The following is a 21417-nucleotide window of genomic DNA, read 5'->3' on the forward strand; positions in this document are numbered from 1 at the left end:
AAAGCGCAAGTCCTCCAAACACTATATTCAGCCTTGCCACTTAAGGATTCAGCGGTCTCTCCACGTCTCCGGACGACGCGTCCTGATTCTCTGGATGGCCGACGGGCACATCCTGCCTTGTGGGCGGCTCACGTTTTTCTGATTTGATGCTGAGAGAACTCAGTTCGCTGGATACCTTGGCATCCTCGCCATCAAAGGAAATGCCTTGCTTGCTTAAGATGGATCTAAGACGCACCACCTCTTCGCTGAGTGTCTGCAAAGCCACATCACGACGTTCAATACGCTTTTTCAGGCGGATAAGGTACTCATTTGAATGCCGTAAAAGTAAAACCTTGGCGATGGTCCGATTTGGATCTAGGTTCGAATCCGAGACACCCTCACCCTGGGCGCTTGGCTGGTCTCCATTTCGGTCGGACATTTCCATGAGTCCAAAGCCTTCAGCTAGGCGGTCTTCGTTTGATCCATCCGGACCTAGCATAGACCCACCGGGTGAATTATGGTCCACAGTGATGCTAGGTAGCAATACACGCAGCTCATCAAAGCAGTGCTTGAGCGAATCGCGACGTTTTTGTTCAGCAGCCTTGTGGGACGTTCGGCGCTGATCCAGTCCAAAGTTTTCCGCACGGCGCATGTTGAACCAGCTAGCAGGGCCGTCCTGGGAAACGCCACTCGGATAGAAAGATTTGTGCGGTACAGCACCACCTTGGAAAAATATACCATGTGGTGGCTGTGATGCGTTGATCAGAGCAGATGCCGTGACAGCGCTTACAGCATTTTGGGTTTGGTATGAGTTCATCCCACCGTAGCTAGGTGGGTAGTAGATGTTTTGCTGCGATGAGGTCGATGGAGGTAGTGCCGGTGTCGACGTGACGGATCCCACCGTTTCAACTGGCGCTGAGCTTGGCCGAGGAGAATACGCAAGACCCATCAACGTGCCTGGAGTTGCTGGCTGCGTTGCTGGCTGTGTCGGATCTGAATTCGCCAATTCGATGGGAGATGGACTCTTTAAGAAAGGGGTGCGCTCTGCATGCTCTTGGGTGTCGCCATGACCAGGGTTGGACGCACCTGACTTGGTTTCATCCATCGTAGATGATCGAGCAGGGAGAGGTTTCGCTACCGTGTTACTTCGCGGCAGACTCATCGATGCTGGCGACAAAGCTGGTGATGATATCGAAAAACCATTACTCGAATCCTGCATGGCATTAGAAATGGATTCAATGGCTCCCAGAGATGGCGATGAATGCAAGCTACCACCACGCTTCCGTCCCTGCCATACATTCTTGGGGCTCTGCACTGGTTTTATTAGTGGCGATGGCCTCACACGAGAAATCTTGCTGTCTGTACCCCTACTGCGCCGGAGCGGGGGTCGCTGCTCAGCCGATAAGGTAGGTGATGGCGTGATGGAATGAGTAAATCCATTTGGCATCATGACATTGCCTGTCATCAGATCAGGCGGCCCGGGCACATTCGCACCAGACGATGCAGACGACATGTGCAGCAAATCGGGTGTCATCTGCACATCTTTGACTTCGTTCAGACCATATACATGTTGCTGCGATCCCTGAGGCTGCAGCATTGGTGATGTAATGGGTGGTAGAAAATCATTTGCGCTAGAGCTGCTGACTTTGGAGAACACACTTGCTGGCGTCACGCCCGACGAATCAAGAGGAGGACATGACTTGTCCGAGAAGCTGGACATGTGAGTTATGCCTTGAGATCCAGCGGCAGGCTCACTGGAGACCACATTATTACTTGACATATAGGACTGCGATTCTGTGGGTGGAAGCTTGCCGTGCATGGGAAACGCCGGCAGGTCGAACGTCTGCATTCCCGCGATAGACTGAGCACTGCTCTTGTCTTGAGTTACAAATGTTTCATAATTAGAGTGTCCTTGCATGTTAGCATTATCTGGCCTTTGGATGTCTGCGGGCATGTGCTCATGAAGCATTTGGTAGAAGTGAGAAGAGGCATGGATGTCTTCCGAGGAGATTGGGTCAGGCGTATGAATGTCTTTTTGCTGCACAGCATTGTCGCCTACCATATGCAAAGGTACGTTGTTGTGACCTTCTAAGTGAACAGGAACCAAAACGTCATTGTGAGCGTACATCAGTGTTCCGTTCTTGTCGGGAGAATTGGCTGCTTCAAGGGGGCCGGTCGTTTTCGAAGCGTGATAAAAAGCTGGTAACTCTTCTAAAGAAGTATACTCAGAGCCAAATTCAAAAGAATCCATGACTCTCCTCACTTAATATTTGTATGACACGATGTATGTGCGGTTCTCGCACGGCTGGCGGGGTCCAATCTACTCTTGACGAGGTCGAATTTTTTTGGGCTCGACGGTGTGATCTGAAATTTGCAAATTGCGACGCCCTCACTCCATGTGGAAAGGGCGCGGTTCCAAAAATATCGAACCCGATTACAAAAATGACTAATAGCTACATAAAGATGGAGACTTGTAGGGTCTCATTGTACGAGCCATGCTCAAATGCGAGAGCCTTGCCATAACAAGAAGCAGAGTGCCATGACTATCTCATTCGATTAGGCGTGCGCCTCGAATTCCTGCGACCATTCGTTCTCTTTGAGCTTGTACGCGGACGTGAAGGCGCGCTGCTTGCGACCGCGGTATCATTCTCGTCAGCCCACGCGAAAAACTTGCATCTTACGTTAGTTTCTTGTCACTCACCTGGCACGAGCGCTCTCTTTCGGACATGCATAAAATACACGTCCCGTGTTCGGACCCTATTCAATGTCAGCATAGATAGCGTACCTTTCGAGTTTCACAGCGTTTTGCCGTCAGGTCACAATGACACATGATGCGCTCCGGGCAGGTTGCAGAAGTTCTCTGGCGCTTCATGCGTGGCTCACTCGACGAGGGGGGCGGAGCAGAGCACCACTTAAAAAAGCCGCAATCATCGTTGGCATGCCCTTGTTTACCACACGACCAATACGAGCGCCCGGAACGCGCATCAGTAGACGACTTGCATACATGAGCACAATGACATTTGGGTATATCATGGGAGGTAGTCGCTGCTCTTGCTGTTTCAGTGTTTTGCGCAAGTGACGGAAAAGATGGGCCGGAGGATGAGGGAAGCGCTTGAAAATAGGTACTCACGGCTCGTCCGATGCGATCAAAGTCTCGTTCCACAACGTCGTAAATCTTTTTGTACTCTTCCATGCATTCGGTAATAGTATCGTCTTTAGTTCGTTGTGCTGCAGAAATCAAGCCTAGCTGTGTCTCAGTATCATGTCGTAATTTGGGCTTGCATAGCTGCTGACTCGTGTCTAAGCCTTCGTATCCTTCAACAAGTCCCATTCCTAACGTAGATGGAAGTAAATAGTTGGTGTTTCCTTGCTTTTGCGTGACGACATACTGTCGATCCATGACTTTTTTTATATGTTCTGCGATGGTGGCATCAGTTCCAATACCGTGCTTGTCCATTAAGTGAACCAGATCTGCCTCTGTCAGCAACTTAGGCGCTGATGTGCAGCCCTGTTTCACTGTCAATGTGCTGGGTCGGAAGCGCTGACGCTCTCGGTACTCTGGAATCGATTTGTTCGACCAATGTTCGTAGGTAAACAGTTTCATATACGCCGTATCCTTCACAAACAACCCCGACGTGTGAAATGTCTCGCCGCCCATTTCAATGCACACTTTGGTTTCTTCACCCAATGCATCTGTCGCGCAACTCGCCAGGAATCGACGAGTTACGTAGTCATACACTTTTTTCTCATCAGCTCGAAGGTCGTTGGCGTGCGCTGTGGGGTGGATGGGCGGGTGAGCTTTGTCGTTCTTGCGTCCATTTCGAGGACGTTCATATTTGAGTGCGCCCGGAGCAACTGTTGCGCCTGCTGCCGATGCACACAACTCTGATACCAATGCACCCCACTGTGCATCTTGGCGCTGCTTGTCCAAAAGTCCCACAAAGTCAAAGTCGTTGTCATACTGATCCGTCTCAGTACGGGGATACGACAGCAGACCACGTTGATATAATGCTTCTGCCAAGTCCAAAATTTTTTTGGGCGCCATGCCAGTCAACCGCGATAAATTTTTCTGGAGCTCAACTGTAGTCAAAGGTGACGGTTTCCGCTTGCTTGTGGGGCGGCATTGGACACATGTTACTTGTGCTTCAACAGCTTCTTTGCATCGTCCATGCAAGATTTTCACAATGTGTTCATCAAAGAGATGCTTTCTGTCCCATATGAATTCCACCGCCGAGGAATGAGTATCTGTTTTGTGACGCAAATCGATGAACCAAAATGGCTCCGGAACAAAAGCCTGAACGCGTCTATAATGGTCAACAACGAACCCTAACGTCGGAAACTGGCATGGTCCGTAGCTGATCACCATTCGATCCACATGTAACAATGGAACGAGTCGTGCTGTTTGAAGTCGCGTGAATGCCGCGCCTATGCGCAAGTCGATTTGTTGTCGAGCATCGACAGCGTGCACAGCATGCAAATCCAGGTCCACGAGGTTCATGCAAGCGCGGTGAATCTGGTCAGCAATCACGGCACTGAAGCGCGCACGTTTTACCACCAGATTCCTACGCTTAGATAGGCAGTGTTGTGCAACCTCGTATCCGATATTTTCACCTTCACGATCACAGTCAGTCCAAATAATGAGCATATCTGATCCTCGAACTTCAGCAGAGAGATTCTGAGCAAGTTTTTCGGCTTCTTTAGAAATACTAGTAGTGATTGGAGCTTGGAATAGGGCAGAAGGATTACACTTGCCCCAGCGGTACTCTTCTGGAAAATCAAGTTCCATCATATGGCCACGGACGGACGTGAACGTAATCTCAGCAGATATCATGCTCGGACCTACTGAAGGTGCATGCGATCCAAAGACATGACGCGGCAGCTTGTATGCAAAGTCATAGTTGCGACAGTACTTGTCTCGACCCGGGCGCTACACGGTAAGTATGGCCACACATACATTGGTATACGATCCATGCGAAAGTATCTGCGCAAGAGATTTCGCCATAGATGCTACAAGTTAGTGAAGCATACGCACGCTTCTCTGCAACACATAAGACACGCATGTCACAACCAAGGCCTCATGCCCCTATATCGTCGTATCCAACACTCGCTTTGGTAACGCGCCGCGCGTGTGTGAAATGTGCTTATCTAATTCCCAAATACTACCATTTCCATATGTGCATTGAAGCGTCATAGAACGAGCAGCTGTAGACGAGATGATCTTGCGGTGACCCACGCTCCCAATCACATCCATAAGCGATGCTATTATGACCCTGAAATTTTGTGAGGATGCGCATGGGATCTGGTGATGGCGCCCCTGCATCAAGACCTGGACAATCCAAAACGACCAAGCCGCCATGCATGCATGCAAGAAGAAGTTTCTGAGACTCGTCCGGATGCCATTTCGTGCGCCATATACCGCCACCCACTTCCGTTTCACTCAGAGGTGAGCGTGTGTTCCGAGCATCAAAGAGCCGGATTTTTTCGTCGTAGCTCCCGACAGCCCAATAATGTTGCTTGTGGGGATGACTCTGGATCGTTGTGACTCCTCCTTCAAAGCTAAAATAGTCAGCCATCAGTACATACCATTTACGCGTAGTGAAGGTAGATGCACGCTGTCCATTATACAGCGGCATACGCATATCCCAACCTTTTAGGGCCAAATCATCACCACCACTCCAAGCCACAACACCATCATTCCAACAATCCCATGCCGTGATCCATGCCTCGAAGTCATGTGCCAACCACGTTTCGCATGCTTGGGGAAGTGGTGCAGCTGAATTTAAGCTTGGTACCATACATAACGTTCCGTTGCTTTGACTCAAAATCATACGTGCATCATCGGCGCCAGGACGACACCTATCGGACCAGTCGAGACTCAAACATAATGCATCATGATGGTTCATGCGCCACGATTTCCAAGGGGCTAGGCGATAGGCTGATTCGTAATCCTGCAAGTGCAACAAATGTACGTGCCCTGAAGCATCCGCAATCCCCAAAATACCGTACCCATGCTGCGCCTGTTTCTCAGAAGAAGCAAGACACCACTTAGTATCTAGGATGGCTGCTCCATCCCATGTATCTAGGGTCATGCAGCTGACTGCATCGCCTTGAACGTCAGCTCGGCGCAGCCGGCAGCGGCCGCGACGTGTGTATGAAGGGCTAGGTGCATCCGTGGTTTTGTCTTGATCCACCTGATACGTTGACTCGGCAAAAACGTAGGGTAAATACGGGTGCGACTCAATAGAGTCTGCACATAGCTCCGTCGACTCTTGGTACAGACTCGGAGCTATGGACAACATCGCTGCTGGCAAAAGAAGTCTGACACTCCACACGAGCCATTTTTTGGGACGTGCGCTCGACGTGACGCATCTTTCCGTGATGAGCCTACGATCCAAGGCGCCATTACCGGTGCCGATAATGAAAGGGGAGCTAGATTTGGATACATGGTGTGTATTTCGCTAATTTACCGAGCACTGTTCACGAGACGAAGCTCTCATAAGGATCGAGAGATTTGTGCATTCCTTCATGGAGGGTGTGCGAATGGTCCCCAAGAACCACGCATGTCATACAGTCGCTGTGGGCGCACCTCGCGCGAAGAACGCCAGCCGCCATAGCCGGGTATTTTGGGAGTTCCCGTCGAAATGTCCAGAGCGCATGGTACAATGGGCCCGCTTCTTTTGTGTATTGCGTCACACACATGCGGCACTTGCATCGAACACCGTCATCACGAAAAGAGACATTTACTATCGAGATCCCAACTTATTTCAGAGTCAGTGTCGAGTGGATTCCATGATCGTGCGCATATGCATGACCCTCTCGTGTACGCGAGCTTCGTTGAATATCACGGCTTCAGCGAGGAGTGTCGTGGTAGGACCTATCCGGTTTCATACCGTGCAAAACAGCACCATACGTCCGGAGCGTTACGCCAAGGATACACTCGAGCAGCTGATCCCCGATCCCTCCATGATTCGAGGTGTTACATGTCATGCAAACTGGATCCTGATGGTCGAAAAACATGCTGTATTTCAAACACTCTGCTCACTGCGTTTTCTTGATAAGGTACAACAATACGGCATAACCTGTCCTGGACTTCTCATGACTGGTAAGGGATATCCAGATCATGCAGCACGATGGCTTCTACATGAACTGGTACGCAGCAAGCAATGCCACTGTGTGTACTTTCTCGTGGACAGCGATCCACATGGCATTGACATCATACGCACCTACTGCGAGGCACTGGACCCCTCCGACTGGGCTCGCATGTATTGGTTGGGAATAAAAACGCGGCAGTGGATGCAGCACACCACCTGCACACAGATGCTACCCATGTCACGCGCGGACCGCAACAAGGCCATGCATGTGCTCAACCATCGTACACACCTACCACCCTTACTGCGCAGGGAAGTGGCAGCACAACTTCATGCAGGGTACAAGTGCGAAATCGAGGCGCTTGGTGAAGCTGGTGGTGACAACATGATCGAGTTTGTATGCCATGAAATGCAACAGTGCACACCTGTCTTAGGCCTTGATGGTGTGTGACTTGTGGTACACATGGTATACGGCCGTGGCAACGCTTGCACCCAAAATCGTGCCAGCCAATATATCCGTCGGATGGTGACGATAGTCCATCAAACGACTGACTGAAATGTACGCAGCGAGAATGACAGGAACAAGAGGTAGAACTAGGCTGGATAACACGAGATGTTGAGGTACTTCTTCCGCTTCACGGTCTAAACCTTCCTCCAAGCGAATAGGCTCCTCGTCGGGGACCTGTTCGTAGACAACACATGTAAGTTTGCGCATTATTGCGGTGAAAAAGCCCCGAATGTACCATGCCAAGAACGTCAAGCCACTAAAAGCCATACTCGAGTGGCCACTTGGGAAACTCTTGAAGCCATCGGCCAATGTGTGCGAGGTGATCGGCGTGGAACAAATCGTATAGTCCACAAGCAAGCTGTGGTACTTGCTTGACTGAATACTGCTTTGAGTAGGCTTGCAACGTGCTAGAAAATCGGGGCGCGGCCGCCCCACGAGATTCTTGCCTAGTTCGGTAATGCAGCCCGTAATCACGATCGTCATTGCAAAGCCCAACAGGCCCATGTTGAGACGCGCCCAGCGCTGTTTCAGCAACATAGAGCAGAATATAATGCATGAGATTGGTAGGACCACCGATAGCAAGGTCAGCAGGTGCTCAGGCACCCGCTGGTTGTCGGTATGAGGGTGCTGGATCGAAGGGTCGTTCAAAGTGAATTGCTGATGGAATCCATCTGAGCGGTGGTGCAGAATACCGCGGTACAGAAGTAGCATCAGCGTACATGCTGCCCAGTCAATGAACCAGCGTTTATGGCTCGGACTGCGTGCAAAGTCGGCCAGAAACGATCGTATTGACATCTTCGTCTCGGTATGCAAAAGAAGCCCTGCTGGCGTCTTCAGCCCCCTACAAAATCTCCACATGAGCTTGGCTACCTGATTCACTCCGTTTTGAGCGATTCTTCGTCTTTCTCCTCGGGATCCTTATTGATGCGCTCTGACTGTGCGAGCCAGAGATCATAGTAGAGGCCATGTTGCTCTAAGAGCGCCTCATGCGTGCCGCGCTCGGCCACATGTCCATGATCCAGCACAAGAATGTGATCCGCATCTTCGACTGTGCGCAATCGGTGAGCGATGAAGATCGATGTGCGGCTCATATCGCGCAACAGTGTGTTGATATTGCGCATAAGCTCTGTCTCTGTGTGAGAGTCAAGTGATGATGTTGCCTCATCAAAGAACATGATACGTGGATCTTTCAGGAGCATTCGTGCAATGGCCAAGCGCTGCTTCTCTCCGCCCGAAATCATAAGACCACGTTCGCCAACGATCGTGTCAAAGCCATCTGGAAGCTGTTCCACAACGTGGTCAACGCGCGCTAAATGAGCGGCGCGGCGCACCTCCTCATCGGACGCTGCAAGCTTGCCATACTTAAGATTGTCCCAAATACTAGAATTGAAGAGGGCTGTTTCCTGCGGCACAACACCAATCGCCTTGCGCACACTCTCGAGAGAAAACTGACTGATGTCATTGTCATCGATATAAATCTTGCCGGTCTGCGGCTCATAGAAGCGGAACAAGAGACGGAAAATGGTCGACTTACCGCATCCCGACGGACCAACAAGCGCCGTCTTCTGACCCGCAGGAATGGTAAAGCTGCAGTTTTTCAATATGGGACGTCCCGGGTGGTATCCAAACGTTACATTTTCAAACCGGATATCGCCACGAACAGGTGGTAGTACAGATGCATTTGGTTTGTCGCAAATTTTCTGTTGCTGCTTCTGCAAATTGAACATAGTCTCCATGTCCACGAGACTCTGGCGCAGCTCTCGGTATACGGAGCCCAAGAAGTTGAGAGGGAGAGAGAGCTGGAAGACAAGCTGATTGACCATGACCAAATCACCTACTGTCATGGTGCCAGTCAAAATGCCGTGCGCGGTGAGCAGCATCATGATAGTCAGACTCGTAGAGAAGATAGCGTTCTGTCCTGAATTCAAAGCGGCCAGACTTGTAGATACTCGAACACTGGCCTTTTCATAGTTCTGAAGTGCTGAGTCGTACTTCTGTATTTCGTGCTGTTCATTGTTGAAGTACTTTACGGACTCATAGTTTAGAAGTGATTCAAGGGAAGTTGTGGCACCGCGCTGATCGGCCAAGTTTGCATCACGACGGAAATGCGTACGCCAACTTGTCGTGCGAATGGTGAACCATGCGTAAGCCAGCATAGTAAGACCGGCTACTGAAGCGTATGAAGGACCGCATTTGATACTCAAGATGCCACAAACCAACGAAATTTCCAATGCAGTTGGAACAATATGGAACACGATGGACGAGAGCAGAAAAGATATACCCTTCGTGCCTCGATCAATAGCACGAGTCAAACCACCGGTCTGACGGCTAAGATGCCAACTTAGATCAAGATTGAGTAGATGCGTGAACACACTGCGAGCGATCTTGCGAATGGATCGCTGTGCCACATTCGCAAACACAGCGTTTCGAAGCTCTGAAAAAGCTGAGGCGCCAATACGCGCGACACCATATCCCAAGATCGATGCGCCTGCGACAACCCACACCGTATTTGGATTAGCCAAATCGAGTGGCTGCGAAGCGACGTCATTCATGCGGTCCACAACAGCCTTGAAAAAGAAAGGCACTTGGACATTAAGGAGCTTACCAGCTAACAGTAACGACAGAGCCAATATGACGCGAGCTTTTGTCCCAAAATCATTTTTCGGCCACACGTATGTTAGAAGAGTCGACAAAATCTCCCAATTTGTGCTGTTTCTTTTCACCAGTTGATGTTTGTCCGTCCTCGGGGGCTCGGGGGGCGTCGATGTCATATGGCTATGAAATCGACCTTGAACTAGAGACGCCATGCGCCCATATGGCATGAGTGCCATGGGGATGCTCGCTTGTCTCACAGCATACCTAGGTAATATGTGTGCTGCACGATGCACAACATGTATACCCGCGAAGCTGCCGCGGTACGCATTGATCAGCATCGGAGAACACAGTAATTTGGCCCTCCCCGGCAACCAGACAGGCAATCGAAGGTCACGTGAGACACACGGATCACCATGCTAGTGATACCTGCCATACGAGGTGGAAGCTATACAACTACATTTGTGATACACGATAAAAAAATGATCTAAGTATTAGGCAAGGCACTAGGATTCTTTTCGTTCGCACCAGAACTGCGGCCACTAGCAGTGTTGCGCCCACTAGCACGCGACTGTGTATCGCGCGAACTTGCACCACTCCTATTGCGCTTCTTGATGACATCTGTCTTGAGTGACAAAGGACGCATAACACCATGCAAGCGATGAAAAAGACCGCATGCATTGCAAAGCGCATTTCCTTCTGGATCTCTTCTCCATAATGGGGTGGTAGTAGTTTGACAGTTGAAGCATACTGTTGAGGGTGAGGGGTCGGTGTTGTTGCTGGGCAATGAGGACGAAGTAGAAACGCTGGCAGCCAAAGATGACGGCACATACGACTGAGATGGGGATATTCCATCCGTTGAATAGTCCTGAGTCGCCGGAGATTCATAGGTCATGTTCATGTATGGGGACGACGGGTTGAGACCCGTGTTGGAGAGAGACGAATACGTGTTCTGTACAGTTTCAGGCAAAATGCCTCCTTGCGCCGAGTTGAGCATATGGGCTGTGTGGAAAATAGAGGCGAAAAAAGCTTGCGGATCACTTTGTTGAAACAGGTCGGGCTGAGAAGATAGGGTCGTTTCAGCTTGACTTGGCGCAGCATTCGTTGGTATACCACCATGGCCAACCATGGAATACGGCATCGATGATTGTTGCGCGAAAATCTGAGACGGATCCAGGTGCAAAATCGATGGAGAAACATCTGCTGAATCTGAAAATGCACTGGATGCGGCTGGTGGCAAGTCGATATTAGACACTGGCGCTGCAGAGGCCGAGGTCCCCACGGGTGATATCGGTGTCGTGTATGAAGTTGACAGCGGCATCAGGGGTGGAACGTGATTTGCCTGAATCGATGCCGTTGCATTTCCAAGCATCGTCGGCGCATGCGATGCACTCGTTGGCGAGGGCATAGAAAATTCGAAGGGCAAAGATGGCACGCTTTGCACAATGTTCTGCGAAAACATCTGAGGCAACTCTCGCGACAAACCTGAGGCGACACGCTGATCACCGGTACGTGGCATGCGCATGCCAAAAGGCATAGGCGAAGCATCGCGTAAACGCTTGCGCGACTGCTGCAATGACTCGTCTGAAGGCGTCTGCGAGATGGCCGGTGTATGGTTCCGTGGACCACGGGACTCACTGCGTTCACGTACTTTGTGATCGAAGGATGTCTTGCGTACCAGCCTAGGCAAAAATCCATATTCGGGATGCTGATTTGCTTTGTGCCCCACATAGTCGCCAATACCCGGTACACTGTCCAGGACGTGATGGTTAGAGAGGAATACGTCGTCGCGATCCTGATTCAGATTGACGTAGTTGGCCCGCTTAGCACTCATTTCCATGACAACCTGAGCATGCTCTTCCAGATCTGATACAGCGCGCCATGCGTTGGGTTCTGACTGGTCAAACAAGTTCTTGTATGCCGCCATGGTGAACTCGTCAATCAAACGCTGCTTGACGCTCTCACGCCCCAGCTTATTGGGGGGCGGACTGGGCGGCCCAGAGGAGATCTTCGTTCCCTCAGCATGAACGTCCCAGGTGGCTTGACGCATGTCTGGAGGCAGCGCCGATAATACGTCTATATTTGACTCAAGCGCGCGCGTTACGCCAGGAATTTCATCCATAGTCTCATTAAGCAGGAATGGTGGGTGTTGTGGATTTAACCCAGCTTCCATCGCATCTCCAGAGATACCAAATAGCTCCGATGTGAGCCCTGCAGAACGTTGCCTGCTATGCGATGTATTACGTGGTGATCGTCCAGCATCCACATTCACCATACTGGTAGAGCGGGAGCGAGAACGTCCCATACATCGTGCATTTACAGTCGAGTGCACAGGAAAAGGGAGAGCACTCGCTTCAATTTTACGCACTGCCTGGTCGCGTCCACGACGCGTATCAGTAGCATCGTCCACGTCCTGCTCGGTGTGGGAAGTGGCAGGCACAGGGGTGGGCGTCGGCATTGTGGTCGTCTGATTGCGCTGCTTGCGCAAAGTAAGCGACATAAGTCGCCATGTGAGATTTTCCATGCGTGCAGCATTGGGCAGCTGGTCGCGTTGCTTCGCATACATGCGCCATATTTGAGTCGCCAGAGGGTCCTCTTTCGCCAGGGCAGCAGGGTCCGTATCCTCGGAAGCTCCATTGTGGCTCCTGCCACCGTCTTTCGAAGAGAATAAGTTGTCAAGTAGCGTTGTATTGATAGTATCTGATGCTTTCATACTCTTACAACAGCTGCTCGTCCGTAGCCATGACGGATGGAGAAACGACACGCGTTCCGGCTGGATGACTAGGATGCAGGAAATGTGGGCCGTGAGCCTTAATTAGAAAGAACCAATCAACATAAGCACTTTCGACCTGATTTCCTGGAAGCAACGTGTCTTGTCACGTGGCATCCACGCGGCCATCCGTCGAGAGGGTGCGATGAGGCAGCTGCATTGCTCGGCAGCAAAGCGCGTTTGTCTGCGACACGCACGGATCGCCTGTGATGGGGGTGACGTTTTCATCCCTGTACGAGTCGCTATTCTGGTGGCGACGTAAAGCGCCTATGCGCATCCTCATGCTGGGGCTGGACAGCGCAGGCAAAACCACCATTCTTTACCGACTCCAGCTCGGTGAGGTCATTTCCACCATTCCTACCATTGGTTTTAATGTTGAGACGGTCGAATACAAAAATATCCAACTACAGGTGTGGGATCTAGGTGGTCAGTCCAGTATTCGTCCGTACTGGCGCTGCTATTATGCCGATACGGCCGCCATTATTTACGTTGTGGATGCCTCAGACCATGCGCGCCTACCAACGGCCCGAGCCGAGCTTCTTGCGATGCTTTCAGAAGAGGAGCTCGCAAAATGCAAGCTTCTGGTGTTTGCAAATAAGCAAGATCTTGAGAATGCTATGGATGAGGCCCAGGTCGGCAAGGCGATTGGTCTGGACGAGCTGCGTGACCGACAATGGAGTATATGGCGCTGCAGTGCTAAGGACGGCACTGGCTTACAAGAAGGCCTCGACTGGCTCGTTGATGCGCTTCGCAATTAATAATGCCCACATCCATGTTATATAGCATTTCATCACTATGTACCCGTGACGATTAGTCCACGACAATGTAGCGCGGCTTGGTGCGTTTCTTTCCGCCGCCACTGCCACCACCTGACGCTGGCGGTCGCGGCGGAGGCGCACCGGCCCGGGCTGACGGTGGACCAGTGCTGCCACCACTACTGGATGGCGGGGGCGCCGCTGCGGGTGCCTCGGGTTTGGCGGGCGCAGGAGCCTTTTTCGGTGGGGGTGGAAGCGGTGCTGGTTTGGCATTGGCATCATCACCGGCCTTTTTGTTGACCCAACGCTTGAGTTCCTTGTCGTAATAGAACGACGTTTCTTCGCCTAAATGGGCACGTACGGCCTTACCCTCTTTTTCGTTTTGTTGACTTGAGGCGTGGCTACTGCGAGAGCCGAGCAGACGGCCGAGCCATGATGAATTACTGGACGGCTTGTCCGCTGGTTTGGGCTCCGACTCTTTGGGCGTAGTGTCTTGCTTCTGCTCGGGTTCCTTTTCTACCGTCTTGTTGTGACTTGTGTTACCAAAGCCCAGATCATCGTCTTCATCATCCTCCACAGGCTTTTTGGGAGGTGCCTTGGACGGTGCGGGACTTGCTGCCGGCTCTAACGTCGGTGCAGGCATTGTGGATAGCAAGCCGTCCTCGTCGACCGTCGAATCGACCTTATGGAATACAGGGGGCGGTGCGTCCTCATTTGTTTCTGGGCCTTCTAGATCATTTTGACCTGCATCATTCTCGGCGTGGTTCTGACCTTCAGAGCGGCCCTCTCGCTCACCTCCGGCATCGTCTTGGTAGTACTCATCCTCGGGATGAGCGTCTTGAACATCACCCTCAGCATACTCCTCTGTTGGATACTCGCCCTCGTTATATTCGTCTTCCGCATAGCTTTCCTGGGCGTACTGATCTTCTGGGTAGGCCTCTTGAGCGTCGCCTCCCTCAGCATACTCCTCTGGAGGATACTCGCCTTCATTATAGCCTTCCTGATCATATGGATTCTCCGGATGACCGTCTTGAGCATAATCTCCTCCATACTCCTGTGGAGGATACTCACCCTCATGATAGTCTTCCTGAGCATATGCATCCTCGGCAAACCCCTCTTGAGCATAGTCTCCTTCAGCATAATTGTCTAAAGGATACTCGCCTTCATTATAGCCTTCTTGAGCATAGGCGTCCTCTGGATAATTCTCTTGAGCAAAATCTCCTTCATAGTTGTCTTCAGGATACTCGCCCTCGGGGTACTCTTGAGCATATTCGCCCTGATCATGGTTGTATCCTTGGTATCCGTCATCGCCACCGGCCAAGTCTCCCTGGTAGTCGCCCTTGAAATCACTCTCAGCGTACTGATCTTGGTCAGGTAGCTCTTCAGAAGGATCTTGTGCGTATGTTTGGGCATAGGCGTCTGCCGAGTAGCTGCCCTCTGTACTGTCAATTGGCTGCGGTGCATCAGAGGTAAGTGAGGCGGCCTCGGGCGTGATGGCGCTGTAATGCGTAAAGGCGCCGACAGGTTCTTCCGCCGCCTTTTTGCTGTCAAGTTCAGAACCTTTTTGCTCATTGCCTTCTTCGCCGGCAATAAATTTGGTCAAGCGACCTTCAAGCGCACCCCACACGCCATCGAGTGTTGGTCGCCTGGCTTTCCAGGACAGGGAATCTCCATGCATCGGTTGGCCATTCAGCCGACTCGTCAACTGATGCAGCTCCATCTGTAACTGCGGCGTGAGAATCGGTGTGGCATTCTTGGTGCGAGACAAGTTGGCTAGCGCATCACAGTACTTCTTCGCGCGCTTCGCATCTCCCAGTTCATCAAAGACAGCGGCCATCACAATTTTGAAAGGAGCTAAAGCTGGGATGCCGACGTAAGGTTCAGTACTCTTGGGTTGATTCAAAGCATACGCATACTCCATCACCTCCGTCATAAGCAATGCATCCATGTCATTAAGTACCGTGTGTATCGGCGAATCAGACATAGTGCCTAGTAGGATGCATGTGGGGTTTTCAGGCGACTTGAACCATGCTCGGTGCTGATGAGCCAGCAAGTAGCACACATGCGCCGCCTCTGGCAGGCCTGATGCCATAAGGCCATCGCCTATGGCACGCAGCACAGAGTTGTGGCTGCTTGACGAGTCGCGGTTCGAAAGGAGCGTCGCTACCGCTTGGCGCCACTGCACATGCTGCGCGTCAGGGAGAAGTGTCGATGGACCACGGAACAACGCTGCAATCTGCTCAGGGGTTTGCTGAGTGTACAGCGAGTAGGCCACCTTGATACTCGTATAGTCCTTTCGCATCGCATCATCCACATCAGCACCGCCCAGCTCATAGTTTACAAACTCGGTAACCACGCGGTCCTGCGTGGCTTTGTCGAGCTGCCGAGATAGGGTCATGGCATGCGCCCACATCTTTTCTTGGAGAGCCCATTCCACAGCACGTGATACTTGACCCTGTTGAAGCAGCGTCTGAAGCTCTTCCAAAAAGGCCTGGCGCAACGTATACGTCCGGATTGGCCGTTTCATGGCCGATTGCGACGAGGACCGCGGGTAGGTTGGCACATTGAACGCACTAAACTCATCAGCTGTCTCATTGCGATTTTGCAGCAGATCGCCGATCGTTGCTGAAAGGCTTGGATCGTCGGCTAGTTTGCCGTCATGCTCAACCAGCAGAACGAGAAGCTTGAGTAGCAGCACCTTGTCTTCCGTACGCCTCCATTCGTTCGCATCGTTTTGTTGCATTCCTGTAGCCTGGATCACTGATTTGCGTCGCAGGTATCCAATACCGCTCGCCGACTCATTAATTTGGTCTTGCAGGTACTGAACCACTTGAGCCTTCTTTTGCTTGTTAGGTCGCACACCATCGAGAAGGGGACCTGGGAATTTGTGCATGTCGAGCGTTGAAAAAGGACGCGCGCCGACGAATTGCGCAAGCGAATGAATCTGCACCGTCCGCTGCATATGCGGCGATGTGTACTCGAACGCATCGCCCTGGGGCTTAGCATGCGGCAGGTGAATGGCCAGCTGACCGCCGATACCAAACGCCGCGATCGGGATGCTTGCTTTGGCGTGGTCAGGCATGGACACCTGTGCGGGTTGTGTGCCATAGTCTTGCGATGCATACGCATCGTGTGCATACACGTCGTCTTGGTCGTCTGCTTCTTCATTCCAGCCCCACGCGTCATCCTCCGGCTCCATAACAGGTGGCGGCAGTGATGGCGCCTGACGTTCTACAGGTGGCTTTGACAGGGCAGGCTTTGTACGTTGAGCCGATCCTTTGGGTAAAGCGACAGTCGAATCAAAGCGTGGTTCTTTAGGAGGTGACATTGTTTTTCCCATATCCTTGACAGAGTCCTCACGAGCCACGTCGCTTTCAGGTGCATAGGACTCAGCGGCGTATTCTCCCTCCGGAATATCTTCCGAGAGATACTGCTGTGGGTATTCTCCCTCTGGATAGTCACCTAGAGGCTTGCCCGGTGAAGCAATAGGACCCTCGGTCGGATAGTCTTGATATTCACTTTCAGGGATGACTTCTTTTTGATACTCATCGCCAAGATGCATATTCTCCTGGTACTCTCCCTCAGCAGCATAGTCTTCCTGGTATTGTTCCTCTGGAACTGCGTCCTGCTGATACTCGCCATCAGGGAATGTGCCGTCTTGGTATTCGCCCTCGGGGAATGCGCCTTCTTGATAATCTCCGTCGGCAGCATAGTCTCCTTGATATTGTTCCTCTGGAACTGCGGCGTGTTGGTACTCGCCATCGGGAAATGTGCCTTCTTGGTACTCTCCCTCAGCGGCATATTCGCCTTGGTACTCGCCATCCGGGAATGTGCCTTCTTGGTACTGTCCCTCGGGGAATGCGCCTTCTTGATACTCTCCCTCGGTGGCGTGTTCGCCTTGGTATTCACCCTCAGGGAATGTACCGGCCTGATACTCTCCCTCGGCGGCATAATCGCCCTGATATTGTTCCTCTGGAACTGTGTCATGTTGGTACTCGCCATCCGGGAATGTGCCTTCTTGGTACTCTCCCTCAGCGGCATATTCGCCTTGGTACTCTCCCTCAGCGGCATATTCGCCTTGGTACTCTCCCTCGGCAGCGTAATCGCCCTGATATTGTTCCTCTGGAACTGTGTCATGTTGGTACTCTCCCTCGGCGGCATATCCTCCTTGATACTCGCTCTCGGGAAATACGCCTTCTTGGTACTCTCCCTCAGCAGCATATTCCCCTTGGTACTCGCCTTCGGGGAAAACGCCCTCAGGGTATTGACCTTCGGCAAGGTACTCTGCTTGGTATTCACTTTGAGCAGGATAATCTCCCTCTTGGTATTCTTCCTCTGGGAAGGTCCAATCTTGGTACTCTCCTTCTGGGAAAGTGCCTTGCTGAATATTTTCTTGAAATGCTTGTTGCGTATCATTGGGATGCTCGTAGGCACCTTCGCTCTGTTGTCCATAAGTTTCCTCCGGACCAAATTCGTAGCCTTCTTGATAGGCACTATCGTAGTTGGGTTGTTGTGTCTCGAGCGGCGGGGCGGCGGTCATGTCGCCGAGCATATCATTGAATTCGGCATCATACTGTGATGGGTCCAGGAATCCATCGTCTTGGCCTTCATAACCATAGTCCCATTCATTGGTGACCTGCTCTTGCGACGCATACTGTTCGTCCCATTGCGCATATTCCTCGTACTGGCCCTGCTGTGGATCAGCACCGTACTGCATATTATCTTGCACATCAAAAGGTACTGAGCCATATTGATTTTCCGGTACTGATGCAAGCGAATCGTATTCGGTTTGCCATTGAGTTGCCTGGGGCACAGGCGCTTCCCATGCATCCCATGGCTGTGGCTCTGGTGCAGGGGGCGGTAAGGGACGAGAGCGAGGCACAGAGGCACGCGGAATGGGCCCTGTCTGTTGCTTTGCCATAGGCTGAATCGCCTGGAATGGGGCACCATGACCAGTGGGCTGCGACTGGATGCTGTGGCCCGTATGCTGTGCACTCATTGACGACGTCGGTCGCTGTGTGATGGGTGCCTGTGGCGCACGAGGCGCTGACGGCGGTGCCTGTGATGGCCTTGGCTTGACCTGAGGCACATTCGGCAGCTTTTGCGCCGGTCTGGACCGTGGCGGTGCATGGTAAGACGGCGACGACTGCACGACGCCAAAGACGTCTGTCGCCCCGAACAGAGAGGAAGCATGTCCTGACGCGGGTGGTCGGCGTGGAGCAGCCGCGGGGGGCTGGGAAGTAGGTGCACTAGCAGGCTTGGATGCTGGCATATGCCGATGTACTGACGCGGCCGGCGTTATGGGCGCTGGCGGCGCTGGCTTGGAACCTACCGACCGAGGTGCAGTAGGACGCGCCGCAGGAGGTTTGACAGGCTGTGGCGGCAGCAGCTGCGTTGGCTGTGGCTGCATTCGTGCACCAAGCCGCGGACCACGCTGCACAGGAGTCGGGCGCGGAGGCATCGCGCCTGGCGCGCGCTGTCTGGGCGGCTGTGCCATGCTTTGTCGACGAAAAGCGGCACGGCCCAACGAAGCGGCGTGGCATCGATCCTGGGTACATCGGCAATTATATATAGTGGAGGTGCGCCCCTACGCCAGCGAGGCAGGACGAGGTTGCTTGGGTCTATGTGGGGTAGGAGCCTAGTAGATGTCTTCGTCGTCACTCATGAACTCGTCTTCCTGTTCATCGTAGAGAGCAAGGTCATCGAAAGCCACTTTGTATCGCAAAATACCACCGATGCCACCGAAGCCCTTGCAGAACTGCATGCCCTCTTGAGAGCGGTCCGTCACAAACTCGAGGTTCGTACCAAACTGTTGGTAGTTCTCTGCGATCCACTCGAGCAGGGGCATCGGCTCGCCGACTTCTTCCATCTCTGTGCCTGTCTCCTTGTCGATGAAGCGCGAGCGATCTTCGTCGTCTTCTTGCTCTTTGCTCAGCATGAACACATGTTCACGACCTTCCGAGTCCTTAAACACATGGCGCATGTGCTCGAGATTTTCCCACACAATAAGTATCTCGACGGCACCCATCTCGAGTGCGCGGAATGTGTCGTCGAGTCCGAAGCAGTATTTGCCCGTCTCCGTCGAGATCTCGTCAAAGTACTTCTGGATCAGGCGCTTTTCTTGGACAAACTTGACGTTGGCGAGACTGTCAGCGGCGAGCTCAATGGCCTGGTTGAAACCATTTTCACCGCCGTACGACACGTCTACAAGCTGCACAATCTTGGGCCGCAGGCGATAGTCAAGCAGGTCTGACTGGCTCAGCACCGATTTGAAATCGGCAGAACCGGCAAGCACAATACCCGTCACATTGACTTTGTTATCAGTGATAAAGTGTTGCGACGCAAGCTCAGCCACCTTGCGGACATAGTTGTGACGCGCTTCCTCACGGAGACGCGAGAAACGCAGGGCCGACTGACCACCACGACCGTGCTTCTTGGGCAAGTCCACGGAAAACTTGTGCAGCACAGTGCGTGTGTTGCCTGAGACAACACCAAAGAGGGTTCCGTTACCGTCCATGATAACGAAACCAAAGCGCGCGTCCGACTCGAGCAATTCAGAGAGCGCTTCCGTGTGGAACTTGTTGTCACATAAGTACAGCGATGTATTGATCGGCTTGAACGGCTCAAACGAAAAGTTGACCTTTTTTTCTTTTCCCTCGGGCGTGAGCACAGTACCACAGTATACAACGAGACCATTATCGGGCACACGCGAGTACAGCTTCAGACGCTGCTGCGTCGACGTGATAGCGGCCAGCACGGACAGACGGTTCACACGCGACTTGATGTTACTCGCTGTACCATACTCCTGCGTAAGCATGTTGGTCGCCTGTGACAGTTGTGACTTGGGTGGCAGGATCAAACTGATCATCGACGTGCCTGCACCACGCGCATTCTCCAAGCTCTTAATGAGCTTCTTGACTTTCCAAATTTGGATATTCTGATCTGTCTCACTCATAGGAGCCGACATGTTGTTTCGCAGCCACTAGTTTTCGCGAGCGTCTGCGGTATGCGCTGTGCTAGTGCGCTGCACAGAAAGAAAAAGGGAAATGCGATCTCGACTGCGCCGACGGAGCGAAATTCTTTTTTGTTGCAGAAATGCCCCCGTGCTTCGCTCTCCTCCCTATCTCTTACTCATCAATCACCACTGTCGGAGCCCTGGCTTTTTCTTCTCACCCAGCATGTTTGCCTCGGCCCTTTGGCAGCGTGCTCCGCGTATCGTGCGCAGCGCTCTCTCGACACAGCCCCGACTTGGGGGGCCAAGCGGCGTCTTCGTCATGCCGTGTCGCAAGGTTGTCGTGGAATACTGTGAAAAAAGCATCGCAAGCAAAGGTACACGCGACTTTCTGTTGCAGCATGCCGCCTCGCTGGCGCACGCGAACCCTTCCGTTGAGTTTGTCATTATACCACGCCCACAGCGCGCACCTGTCCTGCGTGGCTTTTATTGTACGTATGCTACGCACTCTAACATCAGTGAACGGCCGAACCAAGGTGATCTCGACACACAACATGCAGGCTACACAGATCATGCCCAAGATGCAGCTCATACTTGACTCGAGTGGCGCCAAGACGCACCGCCTGAAGCGCACGCCGGTAGCTAGCACGAGTGAGTCGGCTCGTGGCATTTGGAGTCCTATGCATGACGATCTACCACAACATTAGCGCAGCTGCCTGTACATGTGCGCGCCGCCTATACCAATAGTTTGTCGATAGAGCCATGGTGCATCT

At 52.3% G+C, this 21417-nt stretch overlaps 11 protein-coding genes across 11 annotated transcripts; 3 read left to right on the forward strand and 8 right to left on the reverse strand.

Moving 5' to 3' along the window:
* Nucleotides 1-40: 40 nt before the first annotated feature.
* MRET_4193 (helix-loop-helix DNA-binding domain protein) lies at nt 41-2230 on the reverse strand (the record flags this gene model as incomplete). Its single annotated transcript, XM_027630820.1, has 1 exon — nt 41-2230. The coding sequence occupies one exon, from the start codon at nt 2228-2230 to the stop codon at nt 41-43; it is 2190 nt and encodes a 729-aa protein (XP_027486484.1).
* A 292-nt stretch (nt 2231-2522) lies between these two features.
* Nucleotides 2523-5039, reverse strand: MRET_4194 (DNA topoisomerase III; the record flags this gene model as incomplete). The annotated part of the gene is made up of 5 exons (XM_027630821.1): nt 2523-2655; nt 2681-2736; nt 2765-4906; nt 4934-4986; nt 5012-5039. The coding sequence occupies 5 exons, from the start codon at nt 5037-5039 to the stop codon at nt 2523-2525; spliced, it is 2412 nt and encodes an 803-aa protein (XP_027486539.1).
* Nucleotides 5040-5138: 99 nt separating this feature from the next.
* Nucleotides 5139-6278, reverse strand: MRET_4195 (diphthine methyl ester acylhydrolase; the record flags this gene model as incomplete). The annotated part of the gene is made up of 2 exons (XM_027630822.1): nt 5139-5535; nt 5563-6278. 2 exons carry the CDS (start codon nt 6276-6278, stop codon nt 5139-5141), a joined length of 1113 nt encoding a protein of 370 aa, XP_027486535.1.
* Nucleotides 6279-6504: 226 nt separating this feature from the next.
* Nucleotides 6505-7518, forward strand: MRET_4196 (meiotic recombination protein SPO11; the record flags this gene model as incomplete). The annotated part of the gene is made up of 1 exon (XM_027630823.1): nt 6505-7518. The coding sequence occupies one exon, from the start codon at nt 6505-6507 to the stop codon at nt 7516-7518; it is 1014 nt and encodes a 337-aa protein (XP_027486538.1).
* MRET_4197 (diacylglycerol diphosphate phosphatase/phosphatidate phosphatase) lies at nt 7498-8370 on the reverse strand (the record flags this gene model as incomplete). The annotated part of the gene is made up of 1 exon (XM_027630824.1): nt 7498-8370. The coding sequence occupies one exon, from the start codon at nt 8368-8370 to the stop codon at nt 7498-7500; it is 873 nt and encodes a 290-aa protein (XP_027486487.1).
* An 80-nt stretch (nt 8371-8450) lies between these two features.
* Nucleotides 8451-10508, reverse strand: MRET_4198 (mitochondrial ABC transporter ATM; the record flags this gene model as incomplete). Its single annotated transcript, XM_027630825.1, has 1 exon — nt 8451-10508. One exon carries the CDS (start codon nt 10506-10508, stop codon nt 8451-8453), a length of 2058 nt encoding a protein of 685 aa, XP_027486643.1.
* Nucleotides 10509-10654: 146 nt separating this feature from the next.
* Nucleotides 10655-12880, reverse strand: MRET_4199 (nitrogen regulatory protein; the record flags this gene model as incomplete). The annotated part of the gene is made up of 1 exon (XM_027630826.1): nt 10655-12880. One exon carries the CDS (start codon nt 12878-12880, stop codon nt 10655-10657), a length of 2226 nt encoding a protein of 741 aa, XP_027486641.1.
* A 266-nt stretch (nt 12881-13146) lies between these two features.
* Nucleotides 13147-13695, forward strand: MRET_4200 (ADP-ribosylation factor-like protein 1; the record flags this gene model as incomplete). The annotated part of the gene is made up of 1 exon (XM_027630827.1): nt 13147-13695. The coding sequence occupies one exon, from the start codon at nt 13147-13149 to the stop codon at nt 13693-13695; it is 549 nt and encodes a 182-aa protein (XP_027486587.1).
* Nucleotides 13696-13747: 52 nt separating this feature from the next.
* On the reverse strand, nt 13748-19189 carry MRET_4201 (COPII coat assembly protein SEC16; the record flags this gene model as incomplete). Its single annotated transcript, XM_027630828.1, has 1 exon — nt 13748-19189. One exon carries the CDS (start codon nt 19187-19189, stop codon nt 13748-13750), a length of 5442 nt encoding a protein of 1813 aa, XP_027486586.1.
* A 141-nt stretch (nt 19190-19330) lies between these two features.
* MRET_4202 (peptide chain release factor subunit 1) lies at nt 19331-20659 on the reverse strand (the record flags this gene model as incomplete). The annotated part of the gene is made up of 1 exon (XM_027630829.1): nt 19331-20659. One exon carries the CDS (start codon nt 20657-20659, stop codon nt 19331-19333), a length of 1329 nt encoding a protein of 442 aa, XP_027486585.1.
* Nucleotides 20660-20870: 211 nt separating this feature from the next.
* Nucleotides 20871-21351, forward strand: MRET_4203 (large subunit ribosomal protein L43; the record flags this gene model as incomplete). The annotated part of the gene is made up of 2 exons (XM_027630830.1): nt 20871-21135; nt 21164-21351. 2 exons carry the CDS (start codon nt 20871-20873, stop codon nt 21349-21351), a joined length of 453 nt encoding a protein of 150 aa, XP_027486584.1.
* Between the last annotated feature and the right edge of the window lie 66 nt (nt 21352-21417).

Source organism: Malassezia restricta, chromosome VIII, assembly GCF_003290485.1.
Source record: "Malassezia restricta chromosome VIII, complete sequence".
Lineage (NCBI taxonomy): Eukaryota > Fungi > Basidiomycota > Malasseziomycetes > Malasseziales > Malasseziaceae > Malassezia > Malassezia restricta.